The 20,016-nt window shown below is 39.1% G+C and overlaps 1 protein-coding gene across 1 annotated transcript in view; it reads left to right on the top strand.

Annotated features, from left to right (window-relative positions):
• Positions 1-20,016, top strand: part of AOAH (acyloxyacyl hydrolase) — a 161,897-nt gene that overhangs the window by 24,017 nt on the left and 117,864 nt on the right. Inside the window, exon 5 of the mRNA XM_042475171.1 lies at positions 1,155-1,254. Coding sequence (XP_042331105.1) covers positions 1,155-1,254 — 100 coding nt within the window. The remainder of the gene's footprint in view (positions 1-1,154; positions 1,255-20,016) is intronic.

The following is a 20,016-nucleotide window of genomic DNA, read 5'->3' as shown; positions in this document are numbered from 1 at the left end:
CAGGCACAGCCCAGGATCAGGCCAGAATGGGGGGGGGAGTGTTATCGCACATGAAATTGCTGCTGTGCTGCCAGCCAGCCATGACCAATCCATAAACTGGCTGATTTTGAAGGATTGAAAGCTTCCATATTACCAGGATCTGTGGGATAAATGTAGCCAGTGGTAGTCAGTCGGCAGTACAGCAGCAACTTCATGTGCAATAACACCCATTTTCCCTCGGATCAGGCAAAAAATTCATGTGCAATAATGTCCTAACATGGATATGTCTCTGAATTCTACCTTAATAAGTCATTGGGAGGATTTATAGTGGTAAACTTTGCAACAGTTCACTAAATTAATTTAATAAATAACATTCCAAACCCATATGCACTGATGTAATATTCACACTTATCTGAAGATTTGTTTTGCCTGCACATTGGAGGATGTTCGTGCAACACCCAACACAGAATTCATACATACCCTCATTCAACAGTGGAACTGTTCTAGTTATTGAACCTCAGATCATCTTAAATAGACAGTTATGTAAAAGCTAAATCAACTTGCACACTGGATTCATGAAAGTGTCTCCCTTTTCTCAACTCCTGACCTTAACAGTGCTGCCTCAGAGCTCTGTGAACTGTTGTAGCTTCTTTTTACATTAAAACAGGGTGTCTGAAAGCTCAGTAATTATGTAATAATGTTCTTCTGAGAACTTGCCTAACCTAAAAATAAATTATTTCTGTTATAATTAAAAATTCAGTAAAGCTTTATAATTTGTCACCTATTCAACAGCAAATGTGATCAGGAAGGACAGACTGCCTTTAATAAGTTATCCTCTGTTCAGAGGATATTCTAGCTGATGATCAACTTTCTTATACTTTTAATCCTTATTTTGCATATAATTTGCAAACACAGCCACATCCATACTTATGTTTTATTCAGCAGTTATACCTAAAGCACAGTTTCTCTACTGATTGGAGAAGGTTCAAATTGCTGTATAGAATCCAGAGCAGAAAATCATTACTCAGTCTAGTCAGAACCACTGAACTAGGTTCACATGGACCACAATAAAATACATCATAATCCAGCATTTGTAAGATTTACCTTTTCAATGAAGCAATTTTCCAATACCCAAGAGAATCTAAATTATTTCACTTGGCATAATTTCTTTTCAGGATAGAGAATAAAATGAACACTGATGTAGTATGCCATGCCATTCACCTATGTAAACAGAAGGCAGGACAACCATCTTGTCATCTCTATCCTCTCCCTAAGGTGAGTTGGACTTGCAAATGAGAAATGAGAGCAAAGTAAAAACTAGAAGGAAGAGCCATTCTTACATTTATTTTTCAGCGTATCTCCAAGATGCTTTCAGTTTAAACTTAACAATTTGAGGAAATTTTAATACAGTATTTGAAAGTGTTGGTCAGTCAAGTCAATAATCAGATGGATTGTTCAGTTTAGTGTTCAGTTGTATATCTTTACACTTTAAGATTTTGTCTTGTTCTTTCATAGCTGCCCTTCCCATTCCTAATCTTGTTCTGATTTCTTGACTGCATTCTCTATTCTGACCATTTTGATCCAAGGTATGGGCAATCTTTAACTATTTTGATTTCCTTGTTATCTAGGTTTAATTTATGTAAATCATCAGTGGTCATTATTTTTGTGTTTAACATTAGGCTTGCCTTTGCACTTTCTTCTTTGACATTCTTTAGTGATTATTTCAAGTCTGTAATAATTTCTGCTAGTAGCATATTGTCATCTGCATATCTTAGATTGCTGATGTTTCTTCCTCCTATCTTCACTCCTCCTTCTAAATCTAAACCTGCTCTATGTATGATATTTTCTGCATACAAGTTGAATAGACAGGGTGATAAAATTTAGTTTTGCCTGACTCCTTTGCCAATTGAGAACAATTGGGAACAATTCTGTTTCTCTGGGTTCTGTTCTTACAGTAGACTCTTGTCTTAGGTACAGATTCCTGATCAGGACTATCAAATGTAGTGGCTTTCCCAATTCCTTAAGTGCATTCCATGGCTTTTCATGATCTATGGAGTCAAAAGCCTTGCTATCGTCTATAAAACACATACTAATTTTTTTTTCCTGGAAATCTTTTACTCACCCACCGTATGTTTGTAATGTGGTCCCTAGTGCCTCTTCCTTTCCTGGACCCTTCTTGGACATTTGGTAATTCTCTCTCCATATAGAATATTAGAAACATGAATCATGGAAAGCTAGGCTTTGTAAAGAAAGAACTGTAATTTTAAACACTGCAGTACTTGGGGTGAGTGAACTAAAGTGGACAGGAATAGGAATTTTTCAGTCACATAATTTCAGTGTTTTACTCAAGAAATTAAAATCTAAGAAAAAATGGAGTGAAAAAATAGGGAGGAGGGATGTAGAAAAAGCAAACAAGGGTATACTGTGAAGTCTGACCAATTAATATCAATAGGATATTAGGGAAAACTCATCAGTATGACCATAATCCAAATTTATGCTCCAATTACAAAGGTAAAAAAGGAAGCAACTGAAACATTCTGTACTGCAGTCCAGGAAATTGATCGCATATCAAAACAAGACCTGTTGATAATTATAGGCGACTGAAACACAAAAGTAGGAAACAGAGCAGAACCAAACATTGTTGGAGAATTTAGCCTGTCATCAAGAAATGAAACAGGAAAGCAACTGATTGAATTTTGTTATACTAACATCGCAAATACATTATTCAGGCAACCAAAGAGATGACTATATACATGGACATCTCCTGATGGCCAATATAGAAATCAAATAGACCACATAATTGGAAGTAGAAGATGGAGAAGCTCAATCCTCTCTGCAAAACAAGACAGGGCAAAACAGATGGCCCTGAAGGAGCAGCATCACACCACCCCTTTGGTCACCAGATTGGGGCCACAGCAACCACATGCTCTGGCCCTGATCCAGCATTTTCCCAGCTCAAAAAGAAGTGTCAGAAAGCTGCTCCTTTTTCAGCTGGGAAAAATCTGGCTTTGGCATGGCGGCTTTGGCATGCCAATCTGGCTTTGGCATGGCGGCGGCGGCGGCTTTTCAGTGTTTCTGTGATGTGCTGCATGTAAATGCCATGCCACAGAAATGTCATGACATTGCCCACTGTTTAGTCAGCGGGGTGGCATGACGTTGGCTTGGGGATGGCATCAGGGCGTGTGCCGTGCATACTCCATGCCCCCACACCACCCCGAAGCCAGCATGTTTTGCCTGTCTGTTTTGACCCTTAGAATAGATTTGGCACAAACCATGAATTGCTAATATAAATTGAGAAGCTCTAGACTAAACAAAAACTAAATCAGTCACCATACCAAAATTCAATCTGAAGAACATCATTTTAGAATTTAAAGATAAAGTTTAAAAAAAAAAAAGATTTGCACTATTAAACCTAATTGGCCAAAGGAAATAAATACAGTATACAATAGGAACAATACACTGAATACACATTGGTCTTTCCCTTACACAGGGGATCCATTCCGGACCCTGCCGCATAAGGGAAATACCACATATACTCAAGCCCCATTAGAAACAATGGGGCTTGTCCACGCAGTGTGCACCTAGCATGCCCCATTGTTTCTTCCGGGGCGCGGGAAAAGCCTTTCTGGAGTGGCTTCCAGCATATGCTGGAAGCCGCACTATATAAAGTAGATGAAAATATGACAGATTTATTCAGTGGAAAACATTTGAAAATGAACCCACAACTTTAGAAATTTAAGTGCAAGCTGCACTCAGAGCACTTGGGATAAATAAATTACTAGGGACAGATGGTGTATCAATAGAGCTGGTTCTAGCTACAGAGATGGAATCTATTCTAGTTCTAAGTAAAATTTGTCAATAAATATGGAAAACAAAGCAATGGTCCACAGATTAGAACTGCTTAAAATATATTCCAATCCTCAAGAAAGGGGACTTCAGAGATTGCAGTAACCACTCAGCCATTGCATTAATTTACCATACAAACAAAATTATGCTCAAAATTTTACAACAAAGGCTTTTACCATATAGAGAGTGAGAAATGCCAGATATCCCAGCTGTGTTCAGAAAAGGAAGCAATACAAGAGACCCTATTACAAACATATGTTGGATAATTGAGCACATCAAAGAAGGATTTATAGATTATAGCAAAGACTTTGATTATGAAGATCAAGAAAACTATAAATTACTCTTAAAGGAATGAGTGTGCCAAAGCATTTGATTGTCCTGACATTTGATCTATATTTAGGACGAGAGGCTACTTTCAGAACAGATTACATAGAAACTGAATAGTTTCCAATTCGTAAATAGGCCAGGCAAGGCTGCATTTTATCATCCTCTGTTTAACTTGTGCACTGAATATATTATATTTAAAGCAGAATTAGATTCTGAGGAAGGAGGTGTGAAAATTGGAGGAAGGAACATCCATAATTTATTATATTCAGATGACATCATACTAGCAAAAAATAGCAAAGAACTGGAATGATTAATGAAGAAAATCAAGGAAGGAACTACAAAGGCCAATTACCACTGGTATTTATATAAATTTAAAATAAATGATGAAGATATAGATTTTCCATACCTTGGCTGAGTTATTAATCAGAATGGGGATTGCAGTCAAGAAATCAAAAGAAGACTAGGACTGGAAAGGGCGAGATCTTGAAGATACATAATTGAATACTAAAGTCAGGATTGTCCATACCATTGTATTTCTAATTTCTATGTATATTTGTGAAAGCTGGCAGGAAGAAAATCAACTCATTAGAAATGTGGTATGGGAGGAGAGTTCTGTGGATACTCTGACCTACCATACCAAGAAGACAAATAAATGGATCCTAGAGCAAATCAAGCCAGGTCTCTGTTTTAGAGTTACCATAAATGAAGGTCAACTTGACAGCAGTTAACAATATCAAACATGGGAGGAGATAAATGAATGGAACCAAGAAGTAATGGAATCAAGTACTGTTCTGAGTTATGTGGACAGCTCTAGGCATTTTGTGTATGTTCTCCCTTTCTCAGTTCTGCGTTTATCTGGTCCTGCTATCCAGCACAGTCCATCCAGATTTGTACAAATGCAACTCATTCAAGCAGAAAGAGAATTTTTATTTTCCTGCCTTATCTTCTGGCGAGAAATAACTCCCTCACTTTCTGTTTCATTCTGATGTGACATTTGACAGGGTTAGATGTTGTACACAGCAAGCAAATATTAAAACAAAAGAAAGTAAAGCAATTTCCTTTTTTAACAAAAAGGCAGTTCTTTTCTGGAAACCTCTGGAAACCTTTGTTCTAACCAGTTGCCCTTGTCATGACATAATAGACATTTGTTACTGAAAACATGCTAGTCAAAACTATTCTCAGAACTGTGATCCAGTTCAGGAATTCTTGCCTTCTCTGATGCATTTTTATGTGCTCCACTGTTTTACTTTCTTTTGTTTTAATATTTGCTTGCTGTGTGCAACATCTAAACCTGTCAAATGTCACATCAGAATGAAACAGAAAGTGAGGGAGTTATTTCTCCGCTCTTGAAAAAGAAATAGTATCTGGGTGAGTTAGGCGTGGTACACATCCGCCCCCAAAAGGGCGGCTGGAGGCACCTTTAACTCCAGGGGTATGCCGCAGCAGGCAAACTGTGTGGCATCCCTCCGCAGTAAAAAGAACCTGGAAAAATAGGTGTCTTGTAAGGGCACCCGGCAACCTCACAAGTGAAACCATTGGCGCATCATTGATTGTAAGGGATGCGCAACAACTTCTGTACGCTGCACTCACCTTACGTCATCACAGTGGCACCTGTGTATGTATGGGATGCCCACCATTATGCTGCTGTCGTTGCACACTAGGTTCGGGAGCATGGGTTACTACGTGCTCCCAACACCCTAGTATCGGCAACGGCACACTACTTTTGACCCGTTGTCCCAGCCACTGGTTTGGTATGTGGGTATGTGCTGGAGGGGAGGTTTGCTACCAGAGCATTGTCCCTACAAGTGCAGTGACCCAAGGCTGAATGAAGGAGAACTTTATTCAGTTATTTCTTTCGGTCCATTTATAGTTCAGGGTAACTGCATTCCCCATGGAACATAGGTTGATTAAAGTAGTAAAGAAGTTTTTCAACCTTTTGACTGGTTAGAAGAAGAAAAAAATTTAAAAAATGCCAAGGGAAAAAATGCTAACAGGAAAGAAGTCAAACTGACTGTAACTAGTTGTGGAGAACGGAGACTGATAGAAATCATGGTACCTTGTGCTTTTGTTGTCATACATAGCCCAGTATGCCTAAGGTTGTTTGCAAAAATGTTTTTTGTTTTGACTTCATACCCATTTTGAATCTCAGGGCAGCTTACAATTCTCAGCAATAATATTTCAGCATAGTGCAGTATAATGTAAAAATGAAAGTGGGAATGGCAACAATTTTAAAAGCAGGGATGAAAAAAGAGGACAAACCAGTGTACTGTTAATTGCAATCACGAGCATGTTTTCTCAATGGTAAACTGAAGGAAGATTAGCTTGCCCCCAAAAAAGGACAGTAGGTCCACAATTGCAACTGCAGTAACTAGAATGCTGGTAAGAATGACCTAAATCCTATTCCTGGATGGTGGTCTACCCTTGTGGTAAATCCCATTGACTCAGTGGGTCTGCCCTACTTGGACTATCAATAGGATTGAGGCTAAATATGGCATAAAATGTGCATTTGAATAGCTCTATTTTTTCGCTCTATACAGATAGATTATATAGGCCTGTTACAGACTGCCAAATAAAGCTGCTTCAGGTCCCTTGGGAGGTATGCTATTTAATGATGCATGGTCCTAAGATCCAGAGGTTGCGCCAAAGCCACACTCCATCCTAAGCACTGGAGTGCAGCTTTGGTGCAGCGTCCGGATTCTAGAGTGCATGCATCATTAAACAGCATACTTCCAAAGAACCCGAAGCAGCTTTATTTTGGCAGTCTGTAACAGGCCACAGGGTTCTTGGCATTTCAAGTAAGCATCTCGACCTGCTTTGGTGAAAAATCGAGGATATAATCATTTATGTATACATGCTTTGGTGAAATTTCAGGGATAAAAATCATTTATTTATACGTACATAACAAGAAGAGACACTAGCTAGTAAAATGTTTGCTAAAAAAATGACAGCAATATTGGACTGATTTTGTATTAGCTGAAATGTATCTGATGCTGCCTGGGTACCCTACCTAAATCCTCAAAGGATTCTATAGGAGCTCCTGCTTCCCTCACTCCATTTTTATTTTTATTTTCAACCTCAGGAATCTTACCAGCATCCCTCAAGAGACTTCTTCCATTTCCCCATCTCCTTTTAAACCTCAACAGTCTTGGCTTCATTCCCTCAGAGAACTATCCTGTTTTTTTGAGACCTAAAAAAATTATGGCAGGCTTCATCTATGAAGTAGCCTATTTGGAAGTTTTTTCTTGAAATAATCCACTTTTGTCTGGCACAAGCAAAAGCAACCGTAAGGTTGTGATATTCTGCCACAATGCTGCCAGTGAATTGTGACAGATCCCTATTTGGAATTTTGACTTGAACCTGGCGGGCAGCTTGGATGACAAAAAATGCTTTGTCAATTTTTGACACTTCTTAGCACAATATCCTGATGAGTTATGGCCCACAATCATTGTCTTTTTATATTATTATTAGATTATTATACGAGACTTCAATAAAAGTAAGACTTCTGTATAAAATAATATAAATAGTTTAGTGACAGTTTGAACGTTGGTAAAACTTTCCAATTAATTAATTTGCTTTCAGGGTTGTCTAAATCTGTTTCATAATGAGCTGAAATTTATCCCCACCAGCAATGTTGAGAACAAAATTGCAAAGGTATCCTATTTATGAAAACCAAGAAGAATCAAAATGACAACAGCTGTCTCTGAGTATTGTTATACTTGGACAAAAATATGCTTTGCCCATGAGTTTCAATCATTTCATTCAGCTAAATAATGGTGCACGTGAATTTGACTACTGAGCAGTCAAACCCTGTGGACTTAAAACTAAGAAACATGTTTTGTCTCTAGACCATACGGATTTAGTAAATGAACATATGGGTCTGTTTTTCGTGTGTTCTCATAAAGACAATGTACATAAATCTTTACATTAATCAAGTTATTATGTTTCCATGCAAACATATTTTTTGCTATTAATCAGTCTCGTGGCAACCAGGGCTCAATTCTCATCTTGGCCATAAAAACCCAGTGGGTGATCTTGGGCAAGTCACATGCTCTCAGCCTCAGGGGAAGGCATGACAAACCTCCTCTGAACAATCTGCCAAGAAAATCCCGTGATAGGTTTGCCTTAGGACCACCATAAGTTGGAAATAACTAAACGCATACAGCACAACACACAATTTTCTAGTCTCTATAAAACCATCGGTGAAGCTCCATATAAGATATAGAATAGAGATGGAAGTTAATTTTAAGTCACCTAATCAGAAGCTCTACATTATAGGATACAGCTCAGCACCCCTGACAGATGGTTGCCAGCCTTAGCTTAAGGACACCCAGTGAAGGAGAGCCTACTAGTTCTAAGGCACTCGCCTCCACTACTTAATAGATGAAACTGTTGTAAAGTTTGTCTTAATGTTTAGTTGAAATCTGGTTTTACCACAGTTTGCACCAACTGGTTCAAGTCCTCTCTTCGTGGAGCAACAGAAAACAAGTTTCTTTCATCTCTCGCATCATGGCTTTGACAACATGTTTCATGCCTCTCCTTAATCTTCTTTTTCTCATGGGCCCAAACAGGCCAAAATAAAGCTGCTTCAGGTCACTTTAAGGTATGCTGTTTTTAAATGATGCATGCATCCTAAAGGCCAGAAGCTGCACTCCAATCCTTAGGACTAGAGCGCAGCTGATGCAGCTCCGTCTCTCTAGACCACACATCATTTAAACAGCATACCTCCAGTGTGACGCCGAAGCAGCTTTATTTTGGCCTTCTGTTTGGATCCTAGTTAAATATGTTCAATATGTAGGCTGCTTCACAGATTGCAGTTTGTGATCCACTAACATACCGATGCTTCTCTTTGAATGCCAAACCAGGGCTCCTGTGTTTTCAGGACCAAGGGACAGGAGGGAACCCAAAGGCAAGAATTGAGAATCATCTCTGTGAATCTTATCTTCTGAGTTATAAGCCAGGGTTCCAGTCTGTCTAACAATTTTTTAACCTTAATCCTGCTTATATAAATGTTCATTAACATGTGTGGTATCTGCAAGATTGGCAAGTAGTGACTGTAATCTTATTCATTGGTAATCTGCAAAAAAAACTTAGAGAAGTAACAGAAGCTGTGAAAATGTGGTGGCACACAAACTTCATAAGAATGCTGACCTAGATTGTGAAAATTTCTGGAAACTTTGCAGCCATGTGGGGAGATTTTCCTCCCATCCATTCCCCCCCCATCAATTTTTTTTCGTGGGGGGGAATACAATATTGAACATTCTTTACAGGGTGAAAGTCCTTTTTTTTTAAAGTTTAAGAACATTAACTCATTAGATACTCCCCTCTCCCTCCTTCCCCCCTCCCTTCTTCTTCCTGCCTTCTTCCTTCCTGCCTTCTTTCGTCTTTTCTTTTTCTTTTTCTTTCTTTCTTTCTTTCTGTTTATTTTTTGCTGCACTAGCAATGCTGCAGTGTGTGAAAGTGCAACAAGGGTCCTGAATTCAAGAATCAAAAAGGCCTCAGAATGAGCACAGCAATAGGGTTAGAAAGTCTGATGTCCCGCCCTGCCATCTCTAATTATCATGCTTCCTTTGTGGTGTAAACATCCCTTAGGGATGTTTCCACTCTTCTCCTTCCCAACTCTCACGTCTTCTCTAGAAAGCAGATAGATTAGAAGTAACTTTTACTCTCTTAGGTCCCATACAGACAGGCCAAAATAAAGCTGCTTCGGGTCACTGTGGCAGGTAGTCGGTTTAAATGATGCATGCGTCCTAAGTGTCCAGAAGCCATGCCAATGGACTGTGTGTGGCTTTAGTGTGGCTTCCAGACTCTTAGGACATATGCATCATTTAAACAACATACCTCCAATGTGGACCTGAAGCAGCTTATATTTGGCCTGTCTGTAACGGGCCCTTCGTATGAATTTCCTATAACTTTATTTCTCTAAATTTTGACATCCTTGCTCCTCAGTCAAGACTTCTAAGTCTTGGATGCACTAATTCTACCATAGAGGATTGGAAGAACATAGCAGCAGAACAGTTTTGAGCTGAAATAGTTTACAGTTTATGATTACAATTGTTACAGCTTGGGGTAGCATAAGCATTGGATCCAAGCACCAGATGGCCACCTGCCATCCATTGACACTCAGCCGCACCTGCCTACCAAGGGAAAACCCACAGGATTAGAGTAACTGGGCTCCATAGACATGATTTCTACTGTCGTTGAATAATGACACAGTGATGATAGTCTCGGAGCTGGGTCTGACCCATATGCCTCAACCCTCTGAGATTCCCAAGGGGGATCACCAAAAGCAGGGGAGCTGGGCACACTGCGCAAACCATCACCCTGAAATGTTCTGACAAGAGAAATCATCCACGTACAACAAATGTTAGCACCAAATGAAGAAACCAGACTACAACATAATCCACTTGCACATCTCATGTCAAGGAGGAAGGTGAAGAAAGCTGTTGTGCCAACAAATTGGCTGGAGTACTAATGTCTGGAGCATTTTTTTATGTTCCTGGAGTGATTACTTACTCTTCCAGCATCTGCAGAAGGGATCGGGCCTCCAACAGCAAGCCAGATTGGTTTGAATTTCCTGTACTTTGGTCAAGAAACCGGCACTTACCATTAGATACCAATATGTCCCTTTGGCTGGCCATGCTGGGATACTGGTATAAAACTCCTGTAACTATACCCCCGAGTCTAATTTGTTGCACATGCTGAACAGATGGTTTGCTTTGCTGTGGAAAGCTAACTATCATGGGGGTAAGATTCTTATGCCTTAAAACAGTGTACATTCCTTGCAAAAAATGAAAGAGATCTGAACAGCTAAATAAATGAACATTTACAAATGGAATTGCCATGAAATATTATCAGATAATTGGTGGTGAATACAGGAAAAAAGATAATGGATTATATCCTTGTAGACACAGTCCTTTGTCTTTTTTCACAGCTAAGTTATGGAAAGGTAGAGGTTGTTTGAAGGTGGGCTGTAGAAAAATTTTCGTATTTGTAATTCTGGATTATATAATTGTTGCCTTTCCTATTCGAGATGGGGTTAAATGTAACTATGAAGAATTTGAAAGATGGCTGCAGTGAAGATCCTGGTAAGAAATAGTGGCAAATACATTTATTTATTTTTTGGTCAATATTGCCATTTAGATTTTTGTTGATTTTTGAAGCCAGATGAATATAAGATATTCAGAAATGTTCCGGAATGAACATTAGGCATGTTGAAAAGCTACTTTCTATACCTGTATAAAGAAAGCAACCATTTAAGAAGAAGAAAAACTGAGAACAAAAAAAGAGGGAAATGGGGAACCAAGAATGGAAGCTTTATCAAAAGCATAGAAAGAAATGGCAATTTGTTGGAGAAGTTAATTACATGTAACCTACATGCTATAATTTTTAAAGTTTTTACAGGTAGAAAAGATAAATTAGAGGTAGTTACATTTAAGAAAGAGGAATGCTCACACTTGCTGTTTTCATCTTCTTCTTGCTCTTTATTCATCTTGACAGTAATATCAAGTAGAGTTACTTTCTAGGATAACATTACACCTAACATCTCAAATCTGAAATATTCCTGATCCTTGGGGAAGCATTTTTTCCCTTCGTTCTAATTTTTTATTATGTCCCAAGTTTCAGCTGAATGAATAATCGTACAAAATTTCCCCTAACCTTTTGACTTTGGGTTCTATTGTTGAATGAACATTTTGCCTTGTGTATCTCCTTCCTGAAGTGATTTATGAGAGTGGTTACATGAGCACAGAGATGCTGTACAGGGATTGTAGCTTTGGCAAGAGCAGAATCATCAGTTCTTGTTCACTGTAGTTTTACGAAATGATGGATTTAACTGTTAACAAGGTATATGGATTCGGCTGTAACATCAATGATAGAGTATGCACTTCACATGGAGGGGTTTTCAGGTTCAGTCAGCGGCAAGATGGAAAGACTGCTATAGTCAGATTTTGGGGGTCTGAAGACTGGAGATGACGATGTGGGATTGTGAACCTTCAGAAAGTAATTGGACTACAGTTCTCTCATCAACTCTAGCCAGCATAGATAGCGATAAAGGAACAATGGGAGTTGAAATCCCTGGAGCATCACAGTCCACCATGCTGGTTTTAGAGACCAGGACTAAGCAAATAAGCTGGGGACAATTTTTTGCCTCCACAGTGGACTGTAACTGGCCAAAATTGAAACCGAAGCCATTTTTCATTGAAATTTCTAATTTCCAAAAGTCATGATATTGTTTTTGGGGGGGAAGACAAAAATTTCAGAAGAAAAAAAATAGGATGGGATTCTGTGGGGAGATTGGAGGGTCTCTTAAGAGGCAGGAAGACTGTTAAAAGCGCTACTGGGGGGATTCATGCATCCTGTGGGTGACACTTTTATCTCTGCTTAGACAGTATTGGCCTAAATAAACCAATACCTAATTTTCATTAAAAGCAAATTCCTGTGTTTAATTTCCACATTCAGACATTCCTCAAGTTTCTTTAATCTGAGGTGTGGGTGCAAAACAATGCATTAGAAAGGTATTTTTGAAGTCCCAGTGCACTGAACTCATTTTATCTAGAAGGAAAGCAAACAAGCAATTCCCTTCTGCCTAAAAGTCTTTCAGTTTGTTATGTTGCCTGAAAGTATGTAGATGTGCTTCCAATTTTCTTGGGGGTATTTGATTTCCATATAAATGTTTTTGTTGTTTGCAAAGGAATTACAGTTATTGTTTCTTTTCAAGTTATTGCTGTGAAGCTGGTTACAGAAGTGAAAATTGGAGTTTTCTAATTAGCCCCTGGTTAATTCTAAGCAGTGGCGCCAAGGCAATAAAGAATATGCAGTAAATAAGCACTTTCATTCAGATATAGAACAAGCAGAAAAAATGAGCATTAAACTTTTCTGTTAATTATTGCTTTCTCTGTTGCTACAAATTGCTTGCAGCAAGAGTAAGACATTATTAATACAGTGGAAATTATACATCCATACTTTAATGACTTTTCAAATGGCAACCAGTTTTCGAGGAACTATACTGGCCCTAATGATTAGTGGTCCATGTCAGTATAAACATCAAAGGAATATATAATGCCTATGGGAAGGCCCATGCTTCAGTGTAAGAGCATACACTCTCACATATACAGGTGCAAGTCGTCTAGTATCTCCAAGTATGTGCGGGAAAATCTCGCTTGATTCAAATTTCTTGCTCTGTAGACACCACGTGTTTACACCACTGTGAAAGTTTGTTTATGCAGAATGTGCCTGATGATGATGAATGGATGATGATGATGATGATGATGGATGATGATGATGAATATTTTATTTATATTGCACACCTCCCCTCCCTATGGATCGAGGCAGGTTACAATGAAAATTAAATACATAATACGACAAATCAAATAGGCTTGAAACCAACCCTACGACTAGTTAACCAAACAAATGGCCACAGTAATAAATTTTGATTCCTTAAATTCAAGTTCCAGTTGCTTTTGCGCTGAAGGTATGTCAATTCAGATTATTTCAATTTCTAAACATTTCCTACCACCCCATACCTTCCACACAACAACTGGCCAGCTCAGGATGTCTCTGAACGTTTATTAAAAAATAAACAAGTGAAAATTCAGGCAAATTCCTCAGAGTAGATGGCAAAAGCCTTACTGGGCAAAGGAAGCTCCTTTGTTTCCGGCCCAAAGTCTTCTTACATCCCAAGTATTCCGTTTTTCTCTTTGTCCTCAGTCCTAAAAATACCTGGAAATTTTTTGCAAAGAAGCATTGGCATTAAGAAGAATGGTGAGGAAGGGGGGGCCCCTGAAGAAACACAGACTTTTTGGGTGTTTTGGGTCATATATAAGTTAGAGAAGTGCAATAAAGCTTAGCTGGGATCTCCCTCTAGCCAATCCTACTGTAGCTGGGCAATGCCTGCCTACAACAAACAAAGATGGATAACCGCAGCTGGCCTCCATGATCACCCTTACTGAACTTTTATGAACAGAAAACAGAAATGAAATAAGGGAACAGTCCTAACTTGAAGTCTATAGCCTGTATTTTTGCAGGAATTTGTTTTGTATGGAAGTTGGACCCAGTGGGGCCTCGTTCCCCACTACTTATTAAACTGGACTGGTATTCGGTTTGAACCACGTGTGTTTAAACTACCAATGGTTCCACGCTTAATAGCCGAATGCACTGAAGCAATTCTGAAAGGGGGGACATGACTCTAGATCCATTTGACCCCACGTGCTTTTTTGACGCTGATTTTTTTTTCTGCTTCTTTTCAACCAAATCAAATCAAAAACGCAATTGGTGGGAACCAAAACCGAATTGGATTCGATTTCACATATTCGGTCCTTAAATGAATTGCTTCAGCCACAAATGTGAAGTGTGATGCGGTATTGTGGATTATGTGTTTTATTATACTGCAAATAAACTGAGGAATGGATTTCCTGTGACAAGGAACTGATTCTATTTAAACAGATTCATTTCCCAATGCAAAACCACAAGTGGGTTATTTTGATGCGATGAGAATGACAGAAAATGTGATTGGGGCAATAGTAAGTGGAAACACGATCCAATTTCGATTCGATACATTAATTCCGTGATCGAAGACCCATTTCTATTGTAAGTGGGATAGGGGCCTTTAGGTTTACAACTAGCCACTTCTGTCTAAAGCAAAATATGGGGAAAATGTGACCTAGCTTAGGCCAATCCCTCACGAGGTATCTCTAGCTCTGCTCCAGCAATTTTAAAAAGAATAGTATGTGTTGCTGCTGAGAACCTTGAAGTCATGGGCAAACGTTATGGTGACCCCGCTAATTCGCAGAGTTTTCTGGGCAAGAAAACTTGTCTAAGAGTGGGTTTGCCTATGAGGGTCAGTTCTCTCAAGCCTTCCTTTGAGAGTGGAAGAAGAGTGACTTGTCCAAGGTCCCACCCAGTAGCTTGGGATTCAAAAACGCCCTGGTCCTCCAGTGTCCCTAGTGCCAATATTCAAAAACCACTATAACTATGGCTGTCCTTCAAAGAAGTTTAGAACTGATGAAGGTTGAACCCCCCAAAAAACCCCCCAACCCAAAATGAAAATCATTCTTAAAAATTGGAAGCTGGTGAAAGGAAAATTATAATCCCTGAGATGTATTTTGGAAGATGCTTTCTAATAGTCCCGTCTCTGAAAAGGTTTTCCAAATGGTTTTTAAAAAAAAAATTCATGCGAGCTTGCCCTGAACTGTGTCTCAGGTGGAGATTATTAGTTCTGGAATACAGAACTTTACCTGAAACATGTTGACTCAAAACTCCCCATTATTATGTATTTATTTGCTTTTGATTAGTGGAAGAACTTATCCAGTATTTTTTTGTTTCCACTGCTGATGGTGTCTGCCTCTAGTGATGACGCGAAATGGTCTAGTTAAAGAAGCAGATGCCTAGGGAGGCAAATCAACTTTGTTTACACAGGGGTATAACCCTGTACTAAATAGCAATGCACAATCCGGTCAAATTTGTTAAATAATAGCCATAATAAAATGAGCCTAATACGAAACCGAAAGAAGGAAGGAAACCCAACATAGGAATGCATAAAACATTACAAGGATGTAAATAACAGTCCAGTTTTTGAGTAGACTCGTTTTGGCTGGGACAATGTCATGAGGGAAAGTAGTTCAGGAGTCCAAGACAGGTACCCATTACGATAGCAGAAAAGCTCGCGGCGGGCGCCTCACCAATCACTCACCTGCGGAGATAGCTGACAGCAACAAGCAAAAAGAAGCTGCAATTTATGAAATGCCTAATGAACACACTGAGTTTTGAGGGAGAAGTCTACATGAGTGGCACAGTCTGTGTGGTTGAAGGATGGATGTGAACGCATTTTTATATCATCCAGACACACAAGTTCCAGAGTAAAGCTGCTTTAAAAACTGTACAAACCAAAATGGAAGGGAGAAATGCTTAACGCTACTTAACAGATTAGTGCGAAGACACCAATGGGTGGCCGGTGAGTAATAAAATCAGCAAAGTGGGGAATCCCGAAATATGTCTTTTTTATTGTGTAAAAAATACTGAGGCTGTGCTACTTTTCCAGATGTGGTTTTCCGTTTCCCGTTTCGCGTTACTAGTTGAACTGGAGAACGTGATCAAAAGGATGAAGATGGTGTCACCCTGAGTGCAGAATGTTTACAGAAATTGCAAAGTCTCAGACCCGAGAAGGGCTGAATCAACTGTACACGCCACCGGGGAATTTTAGATGGAGTCCAAAAAAAAAGTAGCGGAAGACGGGCTCCAGAAGCTTTTTAAAATTAATTCCATTAGAACTATGTATTATATATCAGCAAAGAAATTTGCGATTTCCCCATTTTAATTAACAATAAAGTTTTGAAAAAGCAAATGGCTCTTTGAGAAATGTCCTACTTCCAAAAAGTTTCTAAGCGAGCAGTACATCTTGGAAAAGGTACAAAGAAAAGATACTGATGACGGTAGTTATGAGGTGCAGCAGCATAAATGAGGTTCTGTTGGTGGCACTGAAGCTTTTTAAGAGTGTAGTATCTGCACAGAGCTTTGGAAAATTATACTTGGTTTTTTCACTGACATTCCGGGCAAAAAGTGTCAACCCGAGCCGATCCTGATAAGACCCAAAACACTGAACATGTTTCCTAATCTCTGATCTCGGAGTTCTGGGGCAAAGCACTTCCACCGTTTTTAAATGAGTAGGTGTGGGGAGTCATTCACATAATTAGAAAGGAGATAGTTGGAGCAGACGACTGAATTCCAATTGCGTACGTGCAATTTTGCGTACTTCCAAGCAGAATAAACCTGGTTATATGTACAGAAGTCAAAAGGATTGCGTTAAGTAGATATAATGTAATGACATTAACGAAAACGTTAAGTGAGAAGGAGGCTCTAGTGTGGTGACGGTGCAGGAAGAATCTATAGTTGAATTTTTCCTATATATAAAGAAATCAAAATAGTCAGATTTTGAACATTGATGCAGAAAGCAGATTACAATGCAAGAAAACTCAAAAGAAGATTGAGGATGTGAAGGACGACTAGTGAAGAACTAGACCAATCCTGAAAGAGAAAATAGTGACACTGAACACCAAAGTTAGCATTGTGTCCCAACCATTTATATCACTATTGAATGTTGAAGAGCGTGATATGTTACAGATGAAGTGGATAGAAAAGACATAATAATGACTCTATTTGCAGATGTTTGGAATGCGCTGGAGAGATTTCGTGAGGCAGAAGCAGGGAGCGGGGGCTCACATACAGAGGATGAGCGAAAAAAGACAAACAAAAGTTGTTGGGTCCTTCGGGGGTAGTACAGATAACACAATCAGTAGCCTAACACACAAGACCACGCTTCAGGTTTCGAACCATAAGTGTATAAGGGAGACGTATGGTGAAGTTGAGGCTGTCCAGATATTTTTGGTCGACGATCATGGGAAGGACAGAACCTCATGTAGAGAAGACAAAATAATGCTTAAGAACAAGGACAGTAGGTTCAACAAGACTCTAATCAAGGACCCGCCATACCAGTTGATAAGCTTGTGATCAGGGGAGTGTTACTGTGCCCTTGAAATGCTACATAGAACCTGATTAGCAAGCAGTAGGAGGTCAGTCAGTCTTGTGGAGATATCCTCATCCCACATGGTCACTGTGTGATCGTAGGTGACTCAAAGCGCATTATGTATCAACAATGAGAAAGTGGTTGTCAATTTTCTGTGCTGAAGGTAAATTCGCCTCAGATTTCCCCCTTTTTTCAAACTGAGATTTGGATGTCCATATGTTTGCTTATAACCTAGACGAAAGTCATGGGCTCAGTTTTCAAATCTCTTTATTAATTTAGTTAGATTGGAAAAGGGCGACCCCTTAGGCTGCCAAATTAACACACACCTTTAATTTTCTTTTTTTTTTATTTTTTTTGTATTTCTTACTTCAGTGTAACATTTTCTCCCTTACTGCCACATTATTTGTTGTTGTTTTGTAAAAAAAAATGTGGTAGTATTTTAAAAAGTGATCTACAAACCAAGTGTAAAATGTCCTAAGTAATGCCACGGATGAACTGTCCACAATCTCAAGTATTGGTCTAAAAAAGTTTCTTGAACATTAAGGACTATTCTGGGACTTCAGCCAGAGCTGGGATTTGGAAATTCTTCCTGGGAGATAGAGCCACAATCCATTGTCAATTTTCAGGCCAGATTTGGAGAGCAGAGCTGACAACCCACATGTCAATGCTGTTTTTCCCCTTTGTGTATGGTTGCTCTCAAATTAATGTGTTTTCAGAAAATATCCTCAGATGAATGGTGAGAGTCCCACATCACTATTATCATAATTTTACACAAGGAGATCTTACCGCAGGTGAATCCACATTATCCAGTGCTTGCTTACCCTATAAATATACTCTAACTAGGGCCCTATCACATGTTCAACCTCGGCTTACCCTTGCCTGAATTACATGCTAAGTCAGAGGCAGCTGGGTCCCTATCACAAAAACAAAAATCACCACTGAAATTACTACTGCCCAGGCCTCCTGGACAGCCCGGTCATCTAAACCCGTCGGTGGGCCATTTTTAAGAAATCTTTGCAACACAGAAGCTTTCTGAATTCCTAAAAATGGCCACTGAAGCAGCTTTAAGTTTGCCTGGTTCTGCATCTGGAATAGAGCCAGGCAAGCGATTTTGGTGGCATTTCCTGTGTGTTTAGGACCGGCTTGCCTCCGGAATTAGCACTGAACTTGGGAAAGGTAAGTCGGAGTTTAACCCCATGGGAAACCGAGGGTCCATATAAATAATGAAGTAATTGGTTAAGGGACTAGCATATTTTTTATAAATGTGAGAATGACACGGACATAGCCTGAAGCTTATATGAACGCCCCCATATTGTGTTTACTGAAGCCAGTTTTTTTTCAGAGATATACTATTTTGGGTTGAAAATTCACTAAATGACTGGTAGTTTTACAAGAAATGCATGATTTATACATGGAGTATAGCACACATACATCCCATCAGCCAACAAACTACGTTTGGTGAAGATCAGTTCACGGTTAGCTAAGATATGTAAATCCTAGAAAACAATTCACAGAAGATCAAAAATTAAATTTTCCCTTTTACTAGTCTGAAATTTATGGTTTTTTTTAAAATTGAATCACTCCTTATGTAACAAAGTAGCTTAGTTCAAAATGACAGTAATGTTCCACACCTGTAAAAACTTTTCTCATTTATAAGCTTATTAAGCGAATATAACGTTTTCATGTCACAGTAAAAACTGAAGACATCATTCAACATGTTCCACAACTATCAAAGTGGGCTTTGAAATTTTGTATTGATAAGTGATATATAGACGTCATGAAATAATAATCTTTTTCTATTTCTAAAAACATAATGCATGATTTACCAGGCCTATGCTCACTTCTTTTCTGAAGACCTAATGTGAGAAACATGAAAAGGTGTGGTACATGGTATTGTGTTTTTTAACATCCCTTTTCTAAAATCCCTTTACTACGCGAATGTTGCTTCAACTATGATAGACTGTGGCATGGGTAAATTCTGCCAATCTGGATTTTTTTTCCCCCCAAGCAAAGCATAAGGACTACGCTAGGTCAGCAGGCAGGATGAATGAATTCCAGTTGCTTTTCCTTTTCCGTGCTCACCTGTTACTGCAGAAGCTGTTTCTTCCTGCGTCTGTGCTTCCTTTGCCCATTGGATCAGGCTGGTGTTCCAGGCCAAGAGTAAATAGGAAGAGGATTGTTACTCACTCACCTAGTCATTGCAAAAACTTCCCATTTATTGAATGGGTAGGATGTTTTAGCCCCCACACGAACATATTAGCGAGATGTTCCGTAATTTTAGTAGGTTAGGGATTTTGGTGTTTATAAGTGTGGTTTAGTCTCCAGTGAAATTTAATCTGTGAAAACTG

Source organism: Sceloporus undulatus, chromosome 6 (assembly GCF_019175285.1).
Source record: "Sceloporus undulatus isolate JIND9_A2432 ecotype Alabama chromosome 6, SceUnd_v1.1, whole genome shotgun sequence".
Lineage (NCBI taxonomy): Eukaryota > Metazoa > Chordata > Lepidosauria > Squamata > Phrynosomatidae > Sceloporus > Sceloporus undulatus.
The sequence above is the reverse complement of the archived record's forward strand: the minus strand, read 5'-3'. Positions and strand labels throughout refer to the sequence as shown.